At 48.8% G+C, this 20,955-nt stretch overlaps 2 protein-coding genes across 4 annotated transcripts in view; one reads left to right on the forward strand and one right to left on the reverse strand.

The window, feature by feature from the left end:
• Positions 1 to 16,549, forward strand: part of srgap3 (SLIT-ROBO Rho GTPase activating protein 3) — a 69,150-nt gene extending 52,601 nt beyond the window's left edge. The window contains 11 exon segments of the mRNA XM_067240947.1: positions 814 to 1,021; positions 1,023 to 1,041; positions 1,325 to 1,459; positions 1,799 to 1,887; positions 1,889 to 1,905; positions 2,976 to 3,203; positions 4,101 to 4,174; positions 8,640 to 8,820; positions 9,587 to 9,730; positions 9,873 to 10,206; positions 16,115 to 16,549. Of these exon segments, the coding sequence (XP_067097048.1) occupies positions 814 to 1,021; positions 1,023 to 1,041; positions 1,325 to 1,459; positions 1,799 to 1,887; positions 1,889 to 1,905; positions 2,976 to 3,203; positions 4,101 to 4,174; positions 8,640 to 8,820; positions 9,587 to 9,730; positions 9,873 to 10,206; positions 16,115 to 16,549 (1,864 nt within the window).
• Positions 11,426 to 15,133, reverse strand: LOC136946716 (putative nuclease HARBI1). Of its 3 annotated transcripts, XM_067240975.1 has the most exons (13): positions 14,759 to 15,133; positions 14,407 to 14,477; positions 14,143 to 14,319; positions 13,991 to 14,052; positions 13,822 to 13,908; positions 13,693 to 13,734; positions 13,451 to 13,624; positions 13,354 to 13,376; positions 12,963 to 13,007; positions 12,688 to 12,857; positions 12,503 to 12,618; positions 12,295 to 12,406; positions 11,426 to 12,200 (listed from the first exon to the last, which is right to left on the reverse strand). In XM_067240975.1, exons 1-13 carry the CDS (start codon positions 14,914 to 14,916, stop codon positions 11,830 to 11,832), a joined length of 1,608 nt encoding a protein of 535 aa, XP_067097076.1. In that variant the 5' UTR covers positions 14,917 to 15,133; the 3' UTR covers positions 11,426 to 11,829. The 3 variants fall into 3 exon arrangements, with proteins under 3 accessions (XP_067097076.1, XP_067097067.1, XP_067097061.1); XM_067240966.1 differs by having other exon boundaries at positions 12,503 to 12,594; positions 12,688 to 13,007; XM_067240960.1 differs by having other exon boundaries at positions 12,688 to 13,007.
• Positions 16,550 to 20,955: the final 4,406 nt, after the last annotated feature.

A 20,955-nucleotide genomic window follows, 5' to 3' on the forward strand; every position in this document is an offset into this window, starting at 1 on the left:
TTCCTCGTGTCTGTGTTTCTGCAGCTGTCTTTCATGTAGCGGGCAGGCTGGTGTTATTGGTGGGGAGGAAGGTGATGGTGGTCTGTCAAGTGCTAGTGAGCTAGTGTTTCTCCCTCCTACCTCTCTCCCCTCTCTCTTCTCCCTCTCTTCTCTTTTCCTCTCTCCCTCTCTTCTCTTTCAATTTTCTCCCTCTCCTACCTCCTCTCCCCTCTCCTCTCCCCTCTCCCTCTCCCTCTCCTCTCCCCTCTCTCCCCCTCTCTCTCTCTCCCCTCTCCTCTCTCCCCTCTCACCCTCTCCTCTCCCCTCTCCCTCTCCTCTCCCCCTCTCCTCTCTCTCCCTCTCCTCTCTCTCCCTCTCTCCTCTCTTCCCTCTCCTCTCCTCTCTCCCTCTCCCCTCTCCCCTCTCCTCTCTCTCCCTCTCCTCTCCTCTCTCCCTCTCCCCTCTCCTCTCTCCTCCTCTCCTCTCTCCCTCTCCCTCTCCTCTCCTCTCTCCCGCTCCTCTCCTCTGTCCCCTCTCCTCTGTCCCCTCTCCTCTCCCCTCTCCTCTCTCCCTCCTCTCTCCCTCTCCTCTCTCCTCTCTCCCCCTCCCTCTCTCCTCTCCCCTCTCCTCTCCTCTCCCCTCATCTCCCTCTCCTCTCACTCCTCCCCTCTCCTCTCTCTCCCTCTCTCTCTCTCCCTCTCCTCTCCCTCTCCCTCTCTCCTCTCCTCTCCTCTCCCTCTCCCTCTCCCTCTCTCCTCTCTCCCCTCTCCTCTCCTCTCCCCTCTCCCTCTCCTCCTCTCCCTCTCCCTCTCCCCTCCTCTCTCCTCTCTCCTCACCTCCTCTCCTCTCTCCCTCTACTCTCCCCTCTCCTCTCTCTCCCTCTCCTCTCTCCCTCACCTCTCTCCCTCTCTCTCCCTCTCTCTCCCTCTCCCTCTCCTCTCTCCCCCCTCCCTCTGAGCCAGCTCATGTTTCGGTGTTTTCAGGGTTGCAGCAGCAGGGTATATTTCGTGTTCCTGGATCTCAGGTGGAGGTCAACGATATCAAAAAACTCCTTTGAGAGAGGTGAGTGACTCATCCTAGGCCTGGCTTTCTCTAAAGGGGGGAAAAAGTATATGAAACTTGATTTCTTTCAGCCCAACGCAGTCAGCATAGCCCATCACTCTTTCTCCTCCCCCAGACAGATTCAAGTACATTCAGTCATCATAGAAATAGAAGTAGAGAATCAATCTCAGTCGTGCACTGTTTTGATGTTGTCATCTTGATGACAGTACGTGCATGTGTAGTAGTAGTATGTTGTGTATTTACTGTAGTAGTACAGTGTGAGTACTCAGTCCTCTCCCACCAGGTGAAGACCCTCTGATCGACGAGCAAAACGAGCATGACATCAACTCAGTGGCTGGGGTTCTCAAGCTGTACTTCAGAGGTCTGGAGAACCCCATCTTCCCCAAGGAGCGCTTCCTGGACCTCATGGCCACCATCAGTGAGTGAGGGGGGGGGGGAGGAGGGGGCGCTGGGAGAGGAGGGGGGCGCTGGGAGAGGAGGGGGGCGCTGGGAGAGGAGGGGGGCGCTGGGGGAGGAGGGGGGCGTCTGGGGGAGGAGGGGGGCAGTGTCGGCCATTTTAGAGGGTAGAAAGTATCAATAGATTAATGAATTTGTAGCAGAGTTTTCGAGGAAAGGAGAGACACAGGATACCAGGGAAGAGGAAAATAATACCCCCCCCTCTCTCTCTCTCTGTCCTCTCTCTCTTTCTCCCCCCCCCCCCCCTCTCTCTCTCTGTCTCTCTTTCTTTCTCCCCTCCCTCCCCCCCCCCCCCTCCCAGAGCTGGAGTCAGGAGCAGAGAGAGCTCACCACGTCCAGCAGATCGTGGTCACTCTCCCTCGCAGTGTCATCATCGTCATGAGATACCTGTTTCTCTTTCCTCAACCAGTGAGTCAGAGGCCACGACCACACACTACCACACACACAGCCAACACTACCACACACACTCTACACAGCAAACACCAAACACTACCACACAACGTACATTTATCATCACACTGTGCGTCATGACTGAGGATGCAAAAAGCAGTCTTCTGTTGAGGCACCAGGGGGAAACAAATGAATGTAAGACAATAAAAATATGTCAAGCTGCTTGTAAACTCCTGGTGGAGTCATGGTGGAGTCAGGGTGAGTCAGGGGATGTGGATGGAGCGAGTAGGGTAAAACCCCCAGAAAGAGAGCTGCAGTTCTGCACTCACAGGACTGAGGTCATGAGGAGTTATCGGTCAGACCCTAAGTGCTCGCGTCCTACTAATCTGCACGTCAGTCTGCAAGCTGCTCTGGAAGTTATTTACGCCGCCCGGAAACACATCCCTCACATTAGTAATATAGCTGTCCTGGTTTATCGGCCGTGTTATTGATGAGCCTTCTGCTCTGCTCCCCACCGCAGAACAAAAGAGCTGGATGTCACATCCTGAACTTGTGGTTTTACTGCCCGGGCTGGCGCTGGTCCAGATCCGGCTTTACGGACGCTCTCCAGCTTGTGACCGCGGGGCTGTGCAGGAGCTCACGTTAAAGGGAGTGGTAACGTAGCTGGACATCAGCTCTTAAAGGGGAGGAGGGAGTGGTAAGCTGGACATCAGCTCTTAAAGGGGAGGAGGGAGTGGTAACGTAGCTGGACATCAGCTCTTAAAGGGGAGGAGGGAGTGTTAACGTAGCTGGACATCAGCTCTTAAAGGGGAGGAGGGAGTGGTAACGTAGCTGGACATCAGCTCTTAAAGGGGAGGAGGGAGTGGTACCATAGCTGGACATCAGCTCTTAAAGGGGAGGAGGGAGTGGTACCGTAGCTGGACATCAGCTCTTAAAGGGAGGAGGGAGTGGTACCGTAGCTGGACATCAGCTCTTAAAGGGGAGGAGGGAGTGAGGAAGAAGCTGCACAGACTAGGTTATGTTATATTGTTATATTGATGTTATGAAATGTTGATCCGGTCCATACCTAACCTCCCCCCTCCCCCCAGCCTGTCCCAGTACAGTGACGAGAACATGATGGACGCCTACAACCTGGCCATCTGCTTTGGGCCGACCCTCATGCCCATCCCTGACGGGCAGGACCCTGTGGCGTGCCAGGCGCACGTTAATGAGGTCATCAAGACCATCATCATGCACACGGACGCCATCTTCCCCGGCCCCCGCGAGCTGGACGGGCCCCTGTACGAGAAGTGCATGACAGGGGGGGAGGAGTACTGGTGAGTGTGGGGAGGGGGAGGGGGAGGAGGAGAGAGGGGGAGTAGGGGTAAGTGTGGGGAGGGGGAGTAGGGGTGAGGAGGGGAGAGGGTGAGGGTGAGTGTGGGGTGAGGGGGAGTAGGGGTGAGGGGGAGTGTGGGGAGGGGGGGAGTAGGGGTGAGGGTGATGGGGGGGGGAGTAGGGGTGAGGAGGAGTAGGGTGAGTGTGGGGAGGGGGGGAGTAGGGGTGAGGGGGAGTGTGGGGAGGGGGGGAGTAGGGGTGAGGGTGATGGGGGGGGGAGTAGGGGTGAGGAGGAGTAGGGTGAGGGTGAGTGTGGGGAGGGGGGGAGTAGGGGTGAGGGGGAGTGTGGGGAGGGGGGGAGTAGGGGTGAGGGGGAGTAGGGGTGAGGGTGATTGTGGGGAGTAGGGGTGAGGGGGAGTGTGGGGAGGGGGGAGTAGGGGTGAGGGGGAGTAGGGGTGAGGGTGATTGTGGGGAGGGGGGGAGTAGGGGTGAGGGGGAGTAGGGGTGAGTGTGGGGAGGGGGGGAGTAGGGGTGAGGGGGAGTGTGGGGAGGGGGGAGTAGGGGTGAGGGGGAGTAGGGGTGAGGGTGATTGTGGGGAGGGGGGGAGTAGGGGTGAGGGGGAGTAGGGGTGAGTGTGAGAGATACACCTAGTTAAACCTGCAGGTTCTGTATCAAATAGTACTCGCAAATACTGTATAAACTGCTGCAAAAACCTGGGCCAATTACTGCCTCATCCACAGCCGAAGCCACAACCCTGCTTTAATTAATGATATTATATCAATATGTGGTTATGGCCTGCAGTTACAACGATTCCCCCCAGAGCACTTTCAGATTCCCTGGTGTGATCTTGTGTGTGTGTGTGTGTGTGTGTGTGTGTGTGTGTGTGTGTGTGTACGCAGTGATAGTCCCCACAGCGAGCCAGGCACCATAGATGAAGCAGACAATGGAACGGAGCCTCACACCAGCGATGATGGTCAGTACACACCTACACTCCAGGGATGGAAATTAGCACCAGCCAAATGCGGGTGATTTTGTGTTGTGGCGGGTAAACTCGTTTCACCTACCGGCCACCGTGGCGGGTAAATAAAATTATTACACGGCTGTTCTTAATGCTGTAAAATGCCCCATTCACTTGAATGTGGCTTCCCAACATTCTGCAGTCAATTATTTTTCGATAACAGACCGTTGCTATGTATAACTGACCGCTGTCAAGAGAAGTGGCCTTTTTGCCTCGGATTCACGTCTTTCGTAGCACTCCGCAAGTAGTCCGGTAACTTTTCAACTCCAGCGTACTCCGTTGCTTAGCGACATCAGCTGATTTGAAGCCTAAAGAATGTTCAACGTCTATGAAGTTCAATGTCTTTGGCGAACTATTTCTCTGCTGATCAACACTACGAATGGTAACATATAAATTGTAATTAGACACACTGTGTTAAGTTTTTTTTTTTGGCAAGTAACCGTGTAATAAGTGGGATAATGTATAGAACGCCGTTGTCATTATCGGGAAAATAAGCCCCTTCAGAGCGAAGCTACAACCCTCCGCTTCGCGTCGGGGTGCTGTTCGCCCTGTCGTGGAAGAAGAACGCTCAGGAAAGCACCTCTGAAACTTCAGAATCTGATTCTGATTAGCAGGAGTAAACTGTACTGGGATTGGGGAGGATGGGTGAAGGAATGTTAGTTTGTTGTTTAATCTGCCCTACTCATTTAATGAAATGTATATCAGTTTGTGGTTTGTGTATGTATAAAAGAGAAAGTGTCAGTGTTTCATTGAGACTGAGATTAAATAAACTGCTTAAGTATTGTAGATCTTGTAGTATAAACTCATATACACACACACACTCTCATATACACACACACACTCTCATATACACAGACACTCTCATATACACACACACACTCTCATATACACACACACACTCTCATATACACACACACACACTCATATACACACACACTCTCCTATACACACACACTCTCATATACACACACACCTACACACACACTGTCTTATACAAACACACTCTCATATACACACACACTCTCATATACACACCTACACACACTCCATTGTGTTAGTTATTAAAAAAAATTGTCATCTGTATTTGTGCGGCAGTAGAAAGAATTCCGTTATTCTTTAATGGGTAAAATAATGGAATTCCATTTTCCAAGGCCTTTCTACCTTTATTATTTTATGATAGAGAAGTTAGTTATATAAAACTATATAAACTAATCTATTTTTTATTTATTTTTTTCAATTCAGCTTTGAAGGTCTTGAGTCTGTGGAGTTGTTGCAGGTTGGAGGGCTGTTGTGTTCCAGCTGATGTGGTGTTGTGACCCTGGTGGAGGGGAGGTCGTGTTTATGTGCTGACTGGATGCACACTGTGCGTGGAACATCTGCCTTGTTCAAGGACCCTGTACAGCAATGCGCCCCAAGCACTCACTGACCTAGTTGTGTGTGTGTGTGTTTAAACCTCAGATAATCTGTGACAGTTTAAGGCTGAGAAGGGCTCACCTGTCTCATTTACATTTAGTCATTTAGCAGACGCTCTTATCCAGAGCGACTTACAGTAAGTACAGGGACATTCCCCCGAGGCAAGTAGGGTGAAGTGCCTTGCCCAAGGACACAACGTCAGTTGGCATGACCGGGAATCAAACTGGCAACCTTCGGATTACTAGCCCTACTCCCTCACCGCTCAGCCACCTGACTCTCTCTGTCTTTCTATTTCATCCCTCTCCCTCTCTTTATCATCTCTCCCTCTATCATCTCTCCCTCTCTCTCATCCCTCTCTCTCATCTCTCTCCCTCACCTCTCTCTGTCCTCTCTCTGTTGTGCGGTGGTGAGCAGGTCCTGAGGGATTCTCCTTAGTGTTTCACTGCCTCCCCTTCTGAGATCTGACAGTCATGTGGGGAGACGTGCTCAGAACCTGTAACCCTAGGAACAACACGCACACACACATCCACACACACACACATCCACACCCACACATCCAGACACAGGCAGACACACACACACATCCAGACACCTCCAGACACACACACATACAGACACACATCCACACACGCACCCACACATCCAGACACAGGCACACACACACACACATCCAGATACACACACCTCCAGACACACACATTAACACGCACACAACCAGACACACACAAACAGACATATACAGACACACGTAAACACACACGGACGTACACAGACACATCCAGACACAAGAGGGTCCACACACAGGGTTAGAGAAGGTTAGAACCAGAGAAGGAAGAGTGGTCTCCCTCTTGAGCAGAATCTGCTGTTTAAACAAGAGGGACACGTAGCAGACAAATTTTCCCCTATCTCTCCCTCAATCTACCTTCCTCTTCCTCTCCTCCTCTTCCTCCCTCTCTCGTTTTAGACTATTTCACCCCTGGATGGAGCCCCTAATGGAACTGAGTGGGCTTTCTGGTTGTCTTGGAGATTTCCTGCTGAGAGTTGAATTGTATTATACATCTGCTTAATCCCTGTTGACCTCTGTGTGTCTGTCGGTCTGTCTCTGTGTGTGTGTGTGTGTGTGTGTGTGTGTGTGTGTGTGTGTGTGTTGGTGTGTGTGTGTGTTGGTCTGTCTGTGTGTGTGTGTGTGTTGGTCTGTCTGTGTGTGTGTTGGTCTGTCTGTGTGTGTGTGTGTGTGTGTGTGTGTTGGTCTGTCTCTGTGTGTGTGTGTGTGTTGGTCTGTCTGTGTGTGTGTGTGTGTGTGTGTTGGTCTGTCTCTGTGTGTGTGTGTGTGTGTGTGTGTGTGTGTGTGTGTGTTGGTCTGTCTGTGTGTGTGTGTGTTGGTCTGTCGGTGTGTGTGTGTGTGTGTGTGTGTGTGTTGGTCTGTGTGTGTGTGTGTTGGTCTGTCTGTGTGTGTGTGTGTGTGTGTGTGTGTGTGTGTGTGCGTGCGTGCGTGCGCATAACCGAGACTCACTCCCTGTGGGACAGGCCTAATCACAGACTCAGGACTGAATGGAATATATTATCTTCACAGACAAAGAGTCTGTGTGTCTGACATCCACAGCATATCATATTCCCCCCCCCCCCCCAAGGTGAAATACATCTGATTAAATTGTAGTAAATGTCTTTGACTGAAGTTAAGATTTGTAATAAGATAAAAGAACTCAACACGGCCTAGGCCATTACGTTTGGTGACTGACAGCCCCTATAAGGCACTTTGTAATCTACTGTATGTGATCTGCTGTGGTCTGTATGTGATCTGCTGTGGTCTGTATGTGATCTGCTGTGGTCTTGTATGTGATCTGCTGTGGTCTGTATGTGATCTGCTGTGGTCTGTATGTGATCTGCTGTGGTCTGTATGTGATCTGCTGTGGTCTGTATGTGATCTGCTGTGGTCTTGTATGTGATCTGCTGTGGTCTGTATGTGATCTGCTGTGGTCTGTATGTGATCTGCTGTGGTCTTGCTGTGATCTGCTGTGGTGTGTGTGTATGCAAGTCGAAGCAGCCATGCCTTCTGGGGATGTCTTTGTTGTCCTGTCGCATGCCTGGAGGTCTGGGGGACTCCTGTGTCTGGAGGTCTGGGGGTCTCCTGTGTCTGGGGGACTGGGGGTCTCCTGTGTCTGGGGGACTGGGGGTCTCCTGTGTCTGGAGGTCTGGGGGACTCCTGTGTCTGGAGGTCTGGGGGTCTCCTGTGTCTGGGGGACTGGGGGTCTCATGTGTCTGGAGGTCTGGGGGACTCCTGTGTCTGGAGGTCTGGGGGACTCCTGTGTCTGGGGGTCTCCTGTGTCTGGGGGTCTCCTGTGTCTGGGGGACTCCTGTGTCTGGAGGTCTCCTGTGTCTGGGGGTCTCCTGTGTCTGGGGGTCTCCTGTGTCTGGGGGACTCCTGTGTCTGGAGGTCTGGGGGACTCCTGTGTCTGCCTCTGCTATCCAATCATCGTAGCAGCTGTGGCCTCTCTCATGCATTCATCTTGATGGGTTAGCCAGGCAGGGTTAATGTTTAGCTTGAATAAACCCCTCTAACCCCTCCCCTTCTCCCTCCACCCCCTCCACCTCTCCCCCTCTCTCTCCACCCCCTCCTCTGCCTCACACCACCCTCTCCCCCTCTCTCTCCACCCCCTCCTTCACCTCACCCCACCCTCTCCACCTCTCCCCCTCTCTCTCCACCCCCTCCTCCACCTCACCCCACCCTCTCCACCTCTCCCCCTCTCTCTCCACCCCCTCCTCCACCTCACCCCACCCTCTCCACCTCTCCCCCTCTCTCTCCACCCCCTCCTCCACCTCACCCCACCCTCTCCACCTCTCCCCCTCTCTCTCCACCCCCTCCTCCACCTCACCCCACCCTCTCCCCCTCTCTCTCCACCCCCTCCTCTGCCTCACCCCTCCCTCTCCACCTCCCCCCTCTCTCCATCCCCCTACTCCTCTCTCCCACCACCCCCACCCCTACACCCCCCCCATTCCCCTCTCTCAGAAGTGGAGCAGATTGAGGCCATCGCCAAGTTTGACTACCAGGGCCGTACTCCCAGAGAGCTGTCCTTCAAGAAGGGGGCGTCTCTGCTGCTGTACCACCGCGCCTCTGAGGACTGGTGGGAGGGGCGCCACAACGGCGTGGACGGCCTGATCCCTCACCAGTACATCGTGGTGCAGGACCTGTGAGTGGCCGACTGATCCACACGCTTCCAACACGCTTCCAACACGCTTCTACACGCTACAGGGAGAGTGGGCTTTTATAAAAGCAGAGATGGTATTGTTGTCTTGGGATTCCAGAGCAGACTGCTTTAATATCAGGGACGAGGGCACAGAAGGCTTCTCTCTGTAAAGGATCCATGTCTTTCTGATACAGGAAGACTGCTGGGGAATATTCCCCAGAGAGAACGTTGGCAGCAACATTTACATCCAGATAGAGAGACATAGCCACATACAGCCACTCTCACTCCAGCTCCAGTGTAATGTGATTAATTTCTGGCAAGTCGATTGAGAAGAATATTATTTTAATAGTTTACTGTCCACGCCTGAGGGGATTTAAAGAAGAAAATTGATGTGTAAGTGACATGACATGAGGTTGATCAGTTGGTAGAAAATACACTTATTGAAACCTCCTGACCTGCTCCCAGCTGCTTATCTCTTTTTCTTTCACACTTTCTACCTTCACCCCCCCTTTCTATCTCTCTCCTCCCCTCTGTCTCTTTCCTCTCTCTCCCCCCCCTCTCTCTCCTTCCTCTCTCTCCCCCCCTCTCTCCCCCCCTCTCTCCTTCCTCTCTCTCTCTCTTTCTTTCCTCGCTCTCCTCTCTCTCCCTCAATCTCTCTCTGTATATGTCTCTGTCTCTCTCCCACCCTCTTTTTCTCTCTCTATCCCCATCTCTCTATGTGTACACCCCCCCCCCCCCCTCCCTCACCCCCTGCCCCCCTCCTCCCCAGGGATGATGCGTTCTCAGACACCCTGAGTCAGAAGACGGCCAGCGAGGCGAGCAGCGGACCTCTGCTGGATGACAAGGCCTCCTCCAAGAGCGAGGCTCCTTCCCCCTGCGAGCCTGACTACAGCCTGGGAGGGCTCATGGGCAGGTGGGCCTTCCTACTCCTATTCTCTCCTGCTGCCTCAAAGCTGCGCTTTAATCCCTGAGTCTTCCCTGATCCTTGAGTCCTGAAGGCCTGTCTTTACTAACCTTTGACCTCACGTCTTGTGCAACAGCCCCTCCCTCACCAGGGTGCGGCTACGCTCCGACGGGGCCGCCATCCCTCGTCGCCGGAGCAACGACACCCACAGCCCCCCCCGGGGCATGGACACGCCCTCCCGGGGGATGGACACGCCCCCCCGCGCCGCCGCCTGTCCCAGCAGCCCCCACAAGGTGGCGCTGAGCCGCAGCCGGCTGGAGAGCCCGGAGAAGAGGCGCCTGGGAACATTCGGCAGCGCAGGCAGCATCAACTACCCCGACAGGAAGGCGTACCCCGAGGGACACCCCCTGAGGCCTGCCCCGGGGGCCACGCGCCACAGCAGCCTGGGAGACCACAAGGCCCTGGAGGCTGAGGCCCTGGCAGAGGTGGGGCCTCTGTGTGTTTCCAGTACCATGTCTGTTTGTTGAGTCTCTGTTTCTCTCTCTCTCTCTCTTTCTGTTACTCTCTGTTTCTCTCTCTCTCTCTGTTCCTCTCTCTCTGTTTCTCTCTTCCTATCTGTGTTTCTCTACATCTCTTTCTCTCTCCTTTTCGCTCTTGTATTTCTCTCTCTCTCTCTGTATGGTCCATCTGCATACACACATACAGTTCAACACCGTTGAATACAGCGGTATACACACCATTACTTAGACAACTCCACCTCACCTGACCTCTCACCTCTCGTGACCTCCACCTCCCAACAATACTGATGCGCAACAACCAGAACCCTGCAGGGCCAGGCGACCTGACGGTGTTGTTGTGACAGGGTTCTCCAGGCGACCTGACGATGTTGTTGTGACAGGGTTCTCCAGGCGACCTGACGGTGTTGTTGTGACAGGGTTCTCCAGGTGACCTGACGATGTTGTTGTGACAGGGTTCTCCAGGGGCCTGTTGCACAAAACTAGGATAAGGGATTAAGCCAGGATATCTTGGTGATCCTGGCTCAATTGATCCGTAATCCGGTTGCACTAAAGATGGATAGGGGGCAGGAGGATATGTTATGGTATAAATTACCATGGAGATTTATTCTGTGGAGCTAGCCTGCTCCAGACCAGGCTAAATTCCAGGATCTATTTAATCTCATCCCTAATGTCAGTCAGCAGTCACCACAAATGGAAACCAATAGTTATTTCACTGCTCACTATACATTGTTATCACATATAACTAGACCCACTGTCATTATTTAAACGTTTGTGATCATTAATTTCAATGATTTTGGATAAAAAATGATTTTTAGATGATGTTGCTATCATTAGATAATTTACAGTTTCCCATAGACTATAAGGCTATATATAAAATGATAGAATATTAGGGCCACAGAGGGGAAAAAAACACAAGTCATAATATTGTAACCAGTTGTTTTAAAGGAGGACAGTTGTTAAAATGACAGATGTGGGGCATTTCGTGAAATTGTACTTCAGTATGGTTTCATAAACAAAGACATGCTGATGTGCCAGAATATTAAGTATCACATTGTCATAAGTATCAAAACTGTAAAAACAATATGTAGCTTTTCTGCAGAAAGAACCAGCCTCATAAATTTATGACTTTATCCTTTTTCTTCAGTGTGGCCCTAGTACTCTGTCATATAAACAAATACACATTCCATATGAATATAAAAACACAATGTGTAACATTATGTTCCTTTATTGAATAAGGACAAAACAAAGCAGGTAAACCATCAGCTCCTTTCGAAACTGAAGTCACAGTGACTCTACAAGATGGAAAGCACAGAATCCAAGCATATTATACAAAATGATACATACACATTCAAAGGTCTGTATATAACACACCCTGCATGTCTGCACACTAAAATAAATGCAGGACAAATCCATACACATCAACTGAACAGACAAATGAATGGATGCAGTAGCCTCCCTGCAGCCTTGTATTACACACAGTATACCGCACAAACATCATAAGAGGCCAAATTCGTAAAAAAACGAACCCAAAAAAACCCAAATTCCTCTGCCACCGCAGGACATATTTAACCAAAATTGAAAGCACACATACTAACTAAAATAATTCAACACATATTGGTCCCTCAGCAGCCGACCACTGTCGTCGTCAGGGAAGATATCCGGATTGTCCCAGTCCATGGCTGGTGGCACTCTGGGGGCCCTCTCCTTCCTCAGGCAGGCCACATTGTGGAGGACAGCACAAGCCACAGTAATATCACATGCCCTAACAGGGCTGACCCTTAATTTGTGAAGGCAGTGAAAGCGTGCCTTCAGGAGGCCAAAGGTCATTTCAACTCTGGCCCTGGTCCTGGCATGGGCATGGTTGTAGGCCTGCTGTGCTTCCTGGGGGTCTGTGAAAGGTGTCAGGAGAAAAGGCTGGCAGCCATACCCCCTGTCTCCCAGCAACACACCAGAGAATTCACCTGTCAACACAAAATCTCATCATTACTACCTCATAAACACAGTGATATTCTTGACACAGCCATGATGGTTATAAATAGGGGTTGTGTGGCTTACCTTGTGATAGGCACTGATAGATTTCAGAGGCCCGAAAGATTCTGGAGTCATGGACTGAGCCAGGCCATTTTGCCACAACATTGCTGATCACACAGTCAGCATTGCAGACCATCTGAAATCATAAGATGAGGAATATTACACCAATCAATGCACATCACTGGCAATGCAGAGTGTTCGTCAATGGACAATATCAAAAAGTTATGTTCACCTGAACATTAATGCTGTGAAAGGATTTCCTATTCACAAAATCGGCCTCATGGGCACCTGAGGGGGCTTTTATCCTTATGTGTGTGCAGTCCACTGCACCAATGACATTGGGGAAACCTGTCACACAAAGTAATGAGTATCCTACTATGTGTTAACAGTTGTCCTGTAATTTGTAGATCCTCTTACCTGCAATCCTATAGAACTCCTCTTTGATGTCACAGAGTCTTCTGTGGCCAGGGAAGGAGATGAAGACATCTGCTAATGCTTTGATAGCCAGACACACACTCCTTATTGTGCGGCAAATTGTGGCCTTGTTCAGCTGTTCTGCATCCCCCACTGAGTACAGGAAGGCTCCACTAGCAAAAAAGCGCAAGGCCACACAAACCATTTGCTCCACACTCAGTGCATGGCTCCGTGCAGTGCGGTGCTTAATCCTGGGACCCAGTAGTCTGCATAGATACCTGATGCCATCTGCAGAAAACCTGTATCTTTCATATAGATGGTCATCAGGGAAGGCCAGTGGGTCCAACCGGTCCCTGAAGACCCTTTCTCGCCTGAAGGCTCTCCTCAGCACAAGTGCTTCTTCATCCACCACATCTCGCACGAATGGGCATGCCATTGTCAGAGCAGAAAGGAACACACAATTTTGGGCCTTCATATAGGCTAGTGGCCACACCTGGTGCTGGGGGGGTGGGCAAAAGAGGGCGATGCCTTATAACGATGACTTGGTTGTACTGATTGCTGGGAAAATAAAAAAAACCTTAGAAAGATGCCACCGTCCTGTGTGCTCACAATAAGAGCTCATATGTCATGGCTCACTTGACTTTACGAGAATATACCTAATTTTTATTTTCAGCTGTGTCATCTTCTTGGAGCTGGGGAGGAAAAATAATGATTAATACATTTGTGTTACAGTTAGCATACAGTGTACATTGAAGGCATATCTCACCTCCCTCTCAAGTTTTTTTATTTCAAGGTCCAGTTTCCTAATTGTCCTCTTTTTTATTTCGGACTCCAGTGCAAGATTTTCCATCTTTTTCTTCTTGTACTGAATGTCTATGTCTGCCAGTTCTATTTGGCGCCGGAGGTGGTTGCCATACAACTTTCTGATAGCTTGTGAGCTCTGTGAACACAATACAATTAGCGCAGCTGGAATTTGGCAGGATGTGGTGTCCTTTTATTAATACGCACTATGTTGCCAGGCTGGTTTTCCCACTGTATAGCATCTGGGTCCTGTAAAAGAAATTAGATTATTTGATTTTGATGAGGACTCCTCACCATTGTAGAGTAAATAGTACTTTCACAGTCTTAACATGATACCTCATGCCTTCTGGAATCCAGAGAGATGGTCTCCTCCTCATCATCGTCTCCATCATGTGCTGTTGCTGCTGCACTGGGGCCTTCACCCTATCACATTTAATCGGATTCATATTGAAGCTAGTAGACAAGACATGCCAGGCCTACAGTATGCCTTTGATGGAGTACTCACTGGATCAGCATCGTCTGGTGCTTGTGCTGGTGGCTCTAACAGGAACACAGTGCTGCCAGACACTGCAAGGCAATAGGTAAACCAAAGTCAGACAGTCCAAATTGATTCAATATGAATGTGGTTGTATCCCATGTAGAGATGGAAGGACATACCTTGAATGAAGCGGGTGGCATCTTGGGAGGAACCTATGCTCGTCTCTTTCCCCCCAGGGATCCCCTCTAAGACGGGCCTGCCTTTATTTAGCTCCAAGGCCATGTCCTCTGCTGGGGTAAGGTCAGCCTTTGGTGACCCACCACCCGTGCCTTGTCTGTGGGTATTCTTTTTCACTGCTAAAACAGTACAGACAATGTGTGAGCAGGCACCTTCTGGGTACAATATATGCTTGTGCTTTGTTAAATATTAGTCAGGGACCATACCATTCTGCAGAATGTTCTTGTATTTGATTTTGACCTGCTGCCATGTCCGTTTTGGCCCGTTCATGTTTAATCTACACACACACACACATATTTAATGGAGTCACACTGCAAAAAATTACTTGGTATTTTTGTCTTGTTTTCAGTAAAAATATCAAAAAATTTATCATAGCTTTATACAGTGTGATGGAGTTACTTTACACAATTTCACTCATATCTGCAGTGCATTTCAATAAAAAATTTAACCGTTTCATAATTACAGTACAACTGCATTTTTGGAGATGTGAATTAAATATTTGAATTGTAATTGTGATGTTTCAGCGGAGCGGTGAGTATGTAATTGTGCACTACTTACGCATTCAGGCGGTCTGCAATACTTTGCCACGCTTTTTCTCTTTGCTTTATCACTGTGGCGGTGTTGCCTTTCTTCTTAATTATATCTTTTACCTCCTCGTATGCCTCCATGAGGATTTGTGCTTCCGACGGGGAAAAGTACGCGGCTCTAGTTGCCATGGTAAATCAGTTAATCTGTGATCTGTGGCGGGGTCTATTTGAGTGAGCCGTGAGCGCGCACCTATCCAGGATTGGTTTCACCTGGCTTAATGAATCCGTGTCTGCTCATCCTGGCTTGGTCTTTGTGCAACCAATTAAGCCTGGACGCACATGTTTTGGCTTCATTGAGCTCAGCTGAGTCATTTATCCCGGATGTCTTAATTCTACTTTTGTGCAACAGGCCCCAGGTGACCTGACGGTGTTGTTGTGACAGGGTTCTCCAGGTGACCTGACGGTGTTGTTGTGACAGGGTTCTCCAGGCGACCTGACGGTGTTGTTGTGACAGGGTTCTGCTGAATCATTCTCTAAGGCAGACGGGTGGAAGTGTCTCCACCAGGCCTGTGCACTGAGAGGAGGAACTAATTGCGTATGGAGAGCTTTAGGAACGGCAGGGTGAGGAGCTCCACAGCTAATGAGACATCCCTCATCGGGGAGCGTCTTTGGCCGGGTCTGTTATTTACGACCCTCACTGGCAGCAAGGGAGACGTGGAGATGATTAAATATTATCTCTGATCTTTAATTATGTTGCGATGCAGGCAGGGGGTCCTTAGGAAAGAGAGAGAGGGAGATTCGTGTGTTCTCATAATCTCTTTTATTTGATGCCTGTGTTAGAGTGGGGTTGTGTAGTCAGGGACAGAGATGGAGAGAGACTGGGAGATCAGATGGTCTGACTGGAGCCAGAGGACACTGTGTTGTTCACAGCCAACATGCAGCTTGGAGAAAGACACAAACACACAGTTACTGTCTGTTGTGATTTAGTTGAAAGCTGTCGGTTGATGCTCAGTACCTTGGAACAACAACCTACATGCGTTTTGAAAGTGACTGACACCAAGGTGGATCCCATTATTGGGGTTCCTGTCAGTACAGATTATTTATGATCTGTTTTCATGTGTCTTTTGTGTCTCTCTCTCTGTATTTTTGTATGTCCGTGTGTGTTTTTTGTGTGTATTTTATGCGTGTCTCTCTGTGTGTGTGTGTGTGTGCGTGTGCGTGTCTCTGTGTGTGTGTGTGTGCCCACGCGTGTCTGTGTCTGTGTGTGCCCACGCGTGTCTGTGTGTGTGCCCATGCGTGTCTCTGTGTGTGTGTCTGTGTGTGCCCACGCGTGTGTGTGCGTCTGTGTGTGTGTGTGTGTGTGTGCGTGTCTGTGCCCCTCCTCCAGGACATCGAGAAGACCATGACCACAGCGCTGCAGGAGCTGCATGAGCTGGAGCGTCAGAACACGGCCAAGCAGGCCCCCGACGTGGTCCTGGACACCCTGGAGCCCTCCAAGCACCCGGCCAGCTCTCCACCCGCCAGCCCGCTCCACACCATGATGATCCGGGACCCGGACGCCGCCATGCGCCGCAGCAACAGCTCCACCTCCGAGATGCTCACCACCTTCAAGCCCGCCCTCTCCGCCCGCCTGGGGGGCCCCCAGCTGCGGCCCCCGCCCATGCGGCCGGCGAGGCCCCCGCCCACCCAACACCGCTCCAGCTCCTCCAGCTCCTCGGGGGTGGGCAGCCCGGCTGTCACGCCCACTGATAAGATGTTTCCCGGCGGCCCCAATGCGGCTAACGTGGCTAACGCTGCTGGGGACAAGTCTGGGACCATGTAGCTGAGGGGGCGGGGCCGGGTGGGGCGGGGCCGGGTGGGGCGGGGCCGGGGCGGGTGGGTGGGTCGGGGGAGGTGTCACATGACACTGCTCCTACTTCTGGGAAAGATAGTAAAGTTACTGAACGGTAGTTACCCTCCCCCCTTCTCCCCCGGCCCGTAAAAGTCGCTAGTTCCTTGTTAGTTTTTTCCCCCTCCCCAGTTAAGACTTTATTTCTTGGATTCAGGAAGCTCTTCCAATGAGCCCGAGTTGCCATGGTGATGAGCCAGTTGGAGAGTCTGCAGGTTTGATAGCAGGTAGACGCAGTACTCTTGTCAAGCTTGATGTGAAGTAAGTAGCCTACATAAAGAGCAGGAGTCAAATAACCTCAATGAAAAATGTCTTTCTTTTTTTTTATGTTTTACCTCAAACATTCTAGGTTCTTCTCTTTTTAATGTGTTATCTGAATACAAGTGAGGCAATACTTGTGTTTATTGTCACTGGTTGTCCGGGTGACGTTTTGGACAAGGACATTCACTAAGGTGTGTCTGTGATTGGAACCAAAAAGGCTGTTGGTGGCAATTTTGGCAGTACAGACACTTACTTGAAGTTGATTTGCTTTCTGTTTGTAATATAGTATAAGGGATGTTTAAAGTAACCATATAGCAACGTTGTATAGGCCTCCAGACATGAGATGCAGAAAAACGTAACGAAAATACCAACTAATTGTAAGAAACCTGTGGTAAAAGTATGTAGTTTAACTTGTAAATAATTTACGACTGAGGGGGGTGTATCTTGTAGGTCAAAACGGTACAGGCAAGAAGCTGATCTGAATGGCATATGGCAAGAAATTATGCGTCAAACACAACCCAAAGCTCTTCTATTTTTGTCATATTTTCATACTATTTTTTTACCAAAACAACAACAATACAAATCTACAAATATTCCAATAATGACACTATACGCATTTGTCATGTTTCTGATCCTGATGTAATTCCGTCAGCATGCCGTTGTAAACAACATTCAGACAGGAAGCTCGTTTCCCAGACAGCTCCTTCAACAAAAACGTATTCGTACCTTCATTGAAGACCACACACTTCTATACACGCTGCCACGATCATACCTCTTGCCTGTTCAGAAACTAATCGGTGTTATGCTATTACTGCGTCAAATATACTGGAAAGTACTGTTCTAAGTTCTTTTAAAATCGAAAATGTGATAATGTTAGAAGAACCCTTGCTCTGCCTGAGCATATTTAGCGGTGATTAAATGTTGTAATATATTAACGGAAACCGTGGTCTCTCCATCCGTTCTTCCCTTTGGTCAGAATACATATCTCACACATCGATGTGACCCTTCCACATGGCGCTTCTCACGCATTGCAGCAAGGCTTAAGATGCTACTATTTACCGCTGCTGTAGCTCTACCCACTGTGCTCAGAGGCGTAACCCGCGGCCGCTCTCCGGTCCTCCGACCTCGGCAGTGGAGCTGTGTGTTTGGCATGCAACGCATTTGTTGCCATTAAACAATAGGTGTATGTGGTGCCTTGCTTTGGTCAAAACGCACACGGAACTTTCATGTAGGCCTTCGGTGAAATTGTCTATCTTTACCTTTCTGGAATCTGAAATGATGAATGACAGTTGTCACTGTCACCTCAGTTTCAGTCAGGGGACTAGAACTGGGAAACTTATTCTAACTTCAATCCTAATGTCAATACATGACGTAAGCACTGAGATACTTTCATAAACACATTTCCATGCCAGTGAATTCGCTTCGTTACCATGTGATTCAATCTCTGTTATCTGACCGGGAAAAAGTAAATGTCCTTACCATCTGAAATAGAGATCTATTTACTGTAGGCTATGTGGTAGGCTACTACATGTGGTTATATCGCCTCCTAGTGGATCGATTCCAATCTACGTGGAGTTTAAAGAAGTGGTACTTCGGCTTTGGTGTGGGAGTGTAGTATTATAGCATTTAAGGGTCTTTGTGGGTGGGGTAAAACATATAGGTTTTGAACATACTACTGTATTGCAATTCTTCATCTGTGGTAACTAACTGGGTAGCGGTGTTTTCATTTTCCCTTTACTGTAAGTGATAAGATACGACGGAAAGGATGCACGGACTAAATGTTTATTTGAAGAAGTGAAATTAACATATTTTAGGGATAACAAGACTGTTTTCATATTTCAGTGTTTTTTAAGTTTATTTATCTACCCTTTTATCAAGAGGAGTATTTTAAGTGCCTTTTGTGCACATAATCATTGATTTATAAATGGTCTTATGATAACTTTTTTTTCTTTATTTCTTCTTATAGGCCTACAAAGGGCCTATATGTTGTCACTCAGTTGTAATGTTCAATATAAACTTTGGTGTTTTATTTTTGTATCCCTTGTAATGATCTTCATGCATGTACAAACCCCTGGGACCATTGTGGTCTTATCAATGATAGGATATATGTGCATATGTAATGTACGCATCCATATAAATAATTACTATGAACTTTTTTATGTCATCCCATCAGGGTGAATGGTACGGTAGGCTATAGACTAAATGTATGAAATCAATTTCGTTTTTGATCTTGTCGATTCACAGAAGGCTTATCAAAACTAGGCAACTGTCGAGTTGTCTACAAAAAATTCAGTAAAAAAAAACTGCGGCTCAGTAGAATCATCTCAGATCGCCTGTGTTTATAGATTTTCCAGCTGTTATTCCTCCCGATGGTTTGGTTGAGTGACGCCCATGTTACTCTTTTCCTCTTACCTGAGGTAGTCTAATTCACCCTTTAATGCTAATGCTAAAGCAAACTCTACAGAATATTCTGCCCCCTGTCCACTTGCACGGTTTATAAAGCGCTCATTGCTTCCCTCTCCCTCTCTAAGCTATGTACGTGATGTTCAAGGATGTGCATTTGAGTTCTGGAATGTATGAAAAAAAAATGATTAAGCCGTGTATGATTGCTACGATAAAAACGAACCTATAATCATCGTAAAAACGACCATTGACAGACCAAGCTGGCTAAGGTGTACCGTTAGCGGTAACTAGCGCGAGTTGCTATTAAACTTTTGATTCCTCCCCTCCCCTCTCTCTCCCTCCCTACTCTCTCTCCTAGTGATGCGTTTGTTCAAGAGTGTCTGGTTTAAATCCTTGTGATGTAAGATGTACACCATGCCACTGATGTGATGTTAAAAATCCCGTATGTCCAAATTAAAGCAACAATGTTTTGCCCTCTTATGTCAAACATCTCCGAGTATTTTATTTCGTTAGTTTGGCTACGGAGAACAAAACAACATTTGTACTGAACAATCGATCTGTTTTGCGGCATCGTGGAGTCTGTCAGTCTGAGTCTCAGCGGTATATTGGCTAGAATAGATCTTCAATCAGCCACGATCATTTTCTTAAAGACGGGTGCATTTTCACCTGGCTTTCTGAACTAAACTGATCTTATGCTAGCATATAGTCTGTTGACCTGGATTGTTTTGTTTTGTTGATGAAATCTGCCTTTTTCTAAGTAGGTTAAAGTGTTATGTTACCCAACCCATATGACCAAGTTGGAACATTACGATTCCCTGTGGACAGAGAGAAATTGAAGGCCCAAACTTAGAGATTCCTGAGCTGCGGTTCCGCATGTGGCCACAAGATGGAGAACCTGCCGCATCAAACAGGCTTGTGTGCATTGCACCATAGCCTACCAATTTGGGAGCCAGCTCTCTAAAGAACATAATCCAGACCAATGTACAAGATAAACAATCTGTCTGGAAGTTGATTATACATTGTGGTTCATGTTACAGGTATGTCAGCACTTTAATCAGGAGATTGTAGTTGCAGCAAGTCAGCAATGCATGCACAGAGAAGGATGAACTGAATGACATTAGTTCCACGTCAGAGAGCACTAATCCTAAAGAAGCTAATCCCTAATCACAGCAGTCTTGGTCAGAGAAAGAAAGTGTACTATATTATCAGTTTGAAAATGCAAACGTCAGTTTCACATCTGAACATATACAACCTGACATTCCAAACATATTCAAATCAATCACACATAAAATGCCAGGATCCTTTACATTCACCTATTGGATATTGTGGTTTGATATGTTTCATCACAGGGTTGGACTTGTCTTGGGGAATTACATGTGACTAAACAATCATCCATCTACAGACAGTGGTATAGACCACACAGTAAAGCCATCAGGTTCCATATACCGTGGAACCGTTCCAACAAAGCTACAGTAAAATACGTCTGGGGAGACTACAGTCCTCCTTCTAACCCTCCCAGGGACCGTAAATCTCTCTTGAACTGACTTCCTGACACAAGCACCAGGCCTGGCAAGACACAACCACTTCCTTTGAAGTTGAGAGAAGCAGGGGTGGTAACCATTTCACTTTACTCCCTCTGTGATACTGGGATCTCTTCAAGTGGGTCTCTTCAATTT

Source organism: Osmerus mordax, chromosome 1, assembly GCF_038355195.1.
Source record: "Osmerus mordax isolate fOsmMor3 chromosome 1, fOsmMor3.pri, whole genome shotgun sequence".
Lineage (NCBI taxonomy): Eukaryota > Metazoa > Chordata > Actinopteri > Osmeriformes > Osmeridae > Osmerus > Osmerus mordax.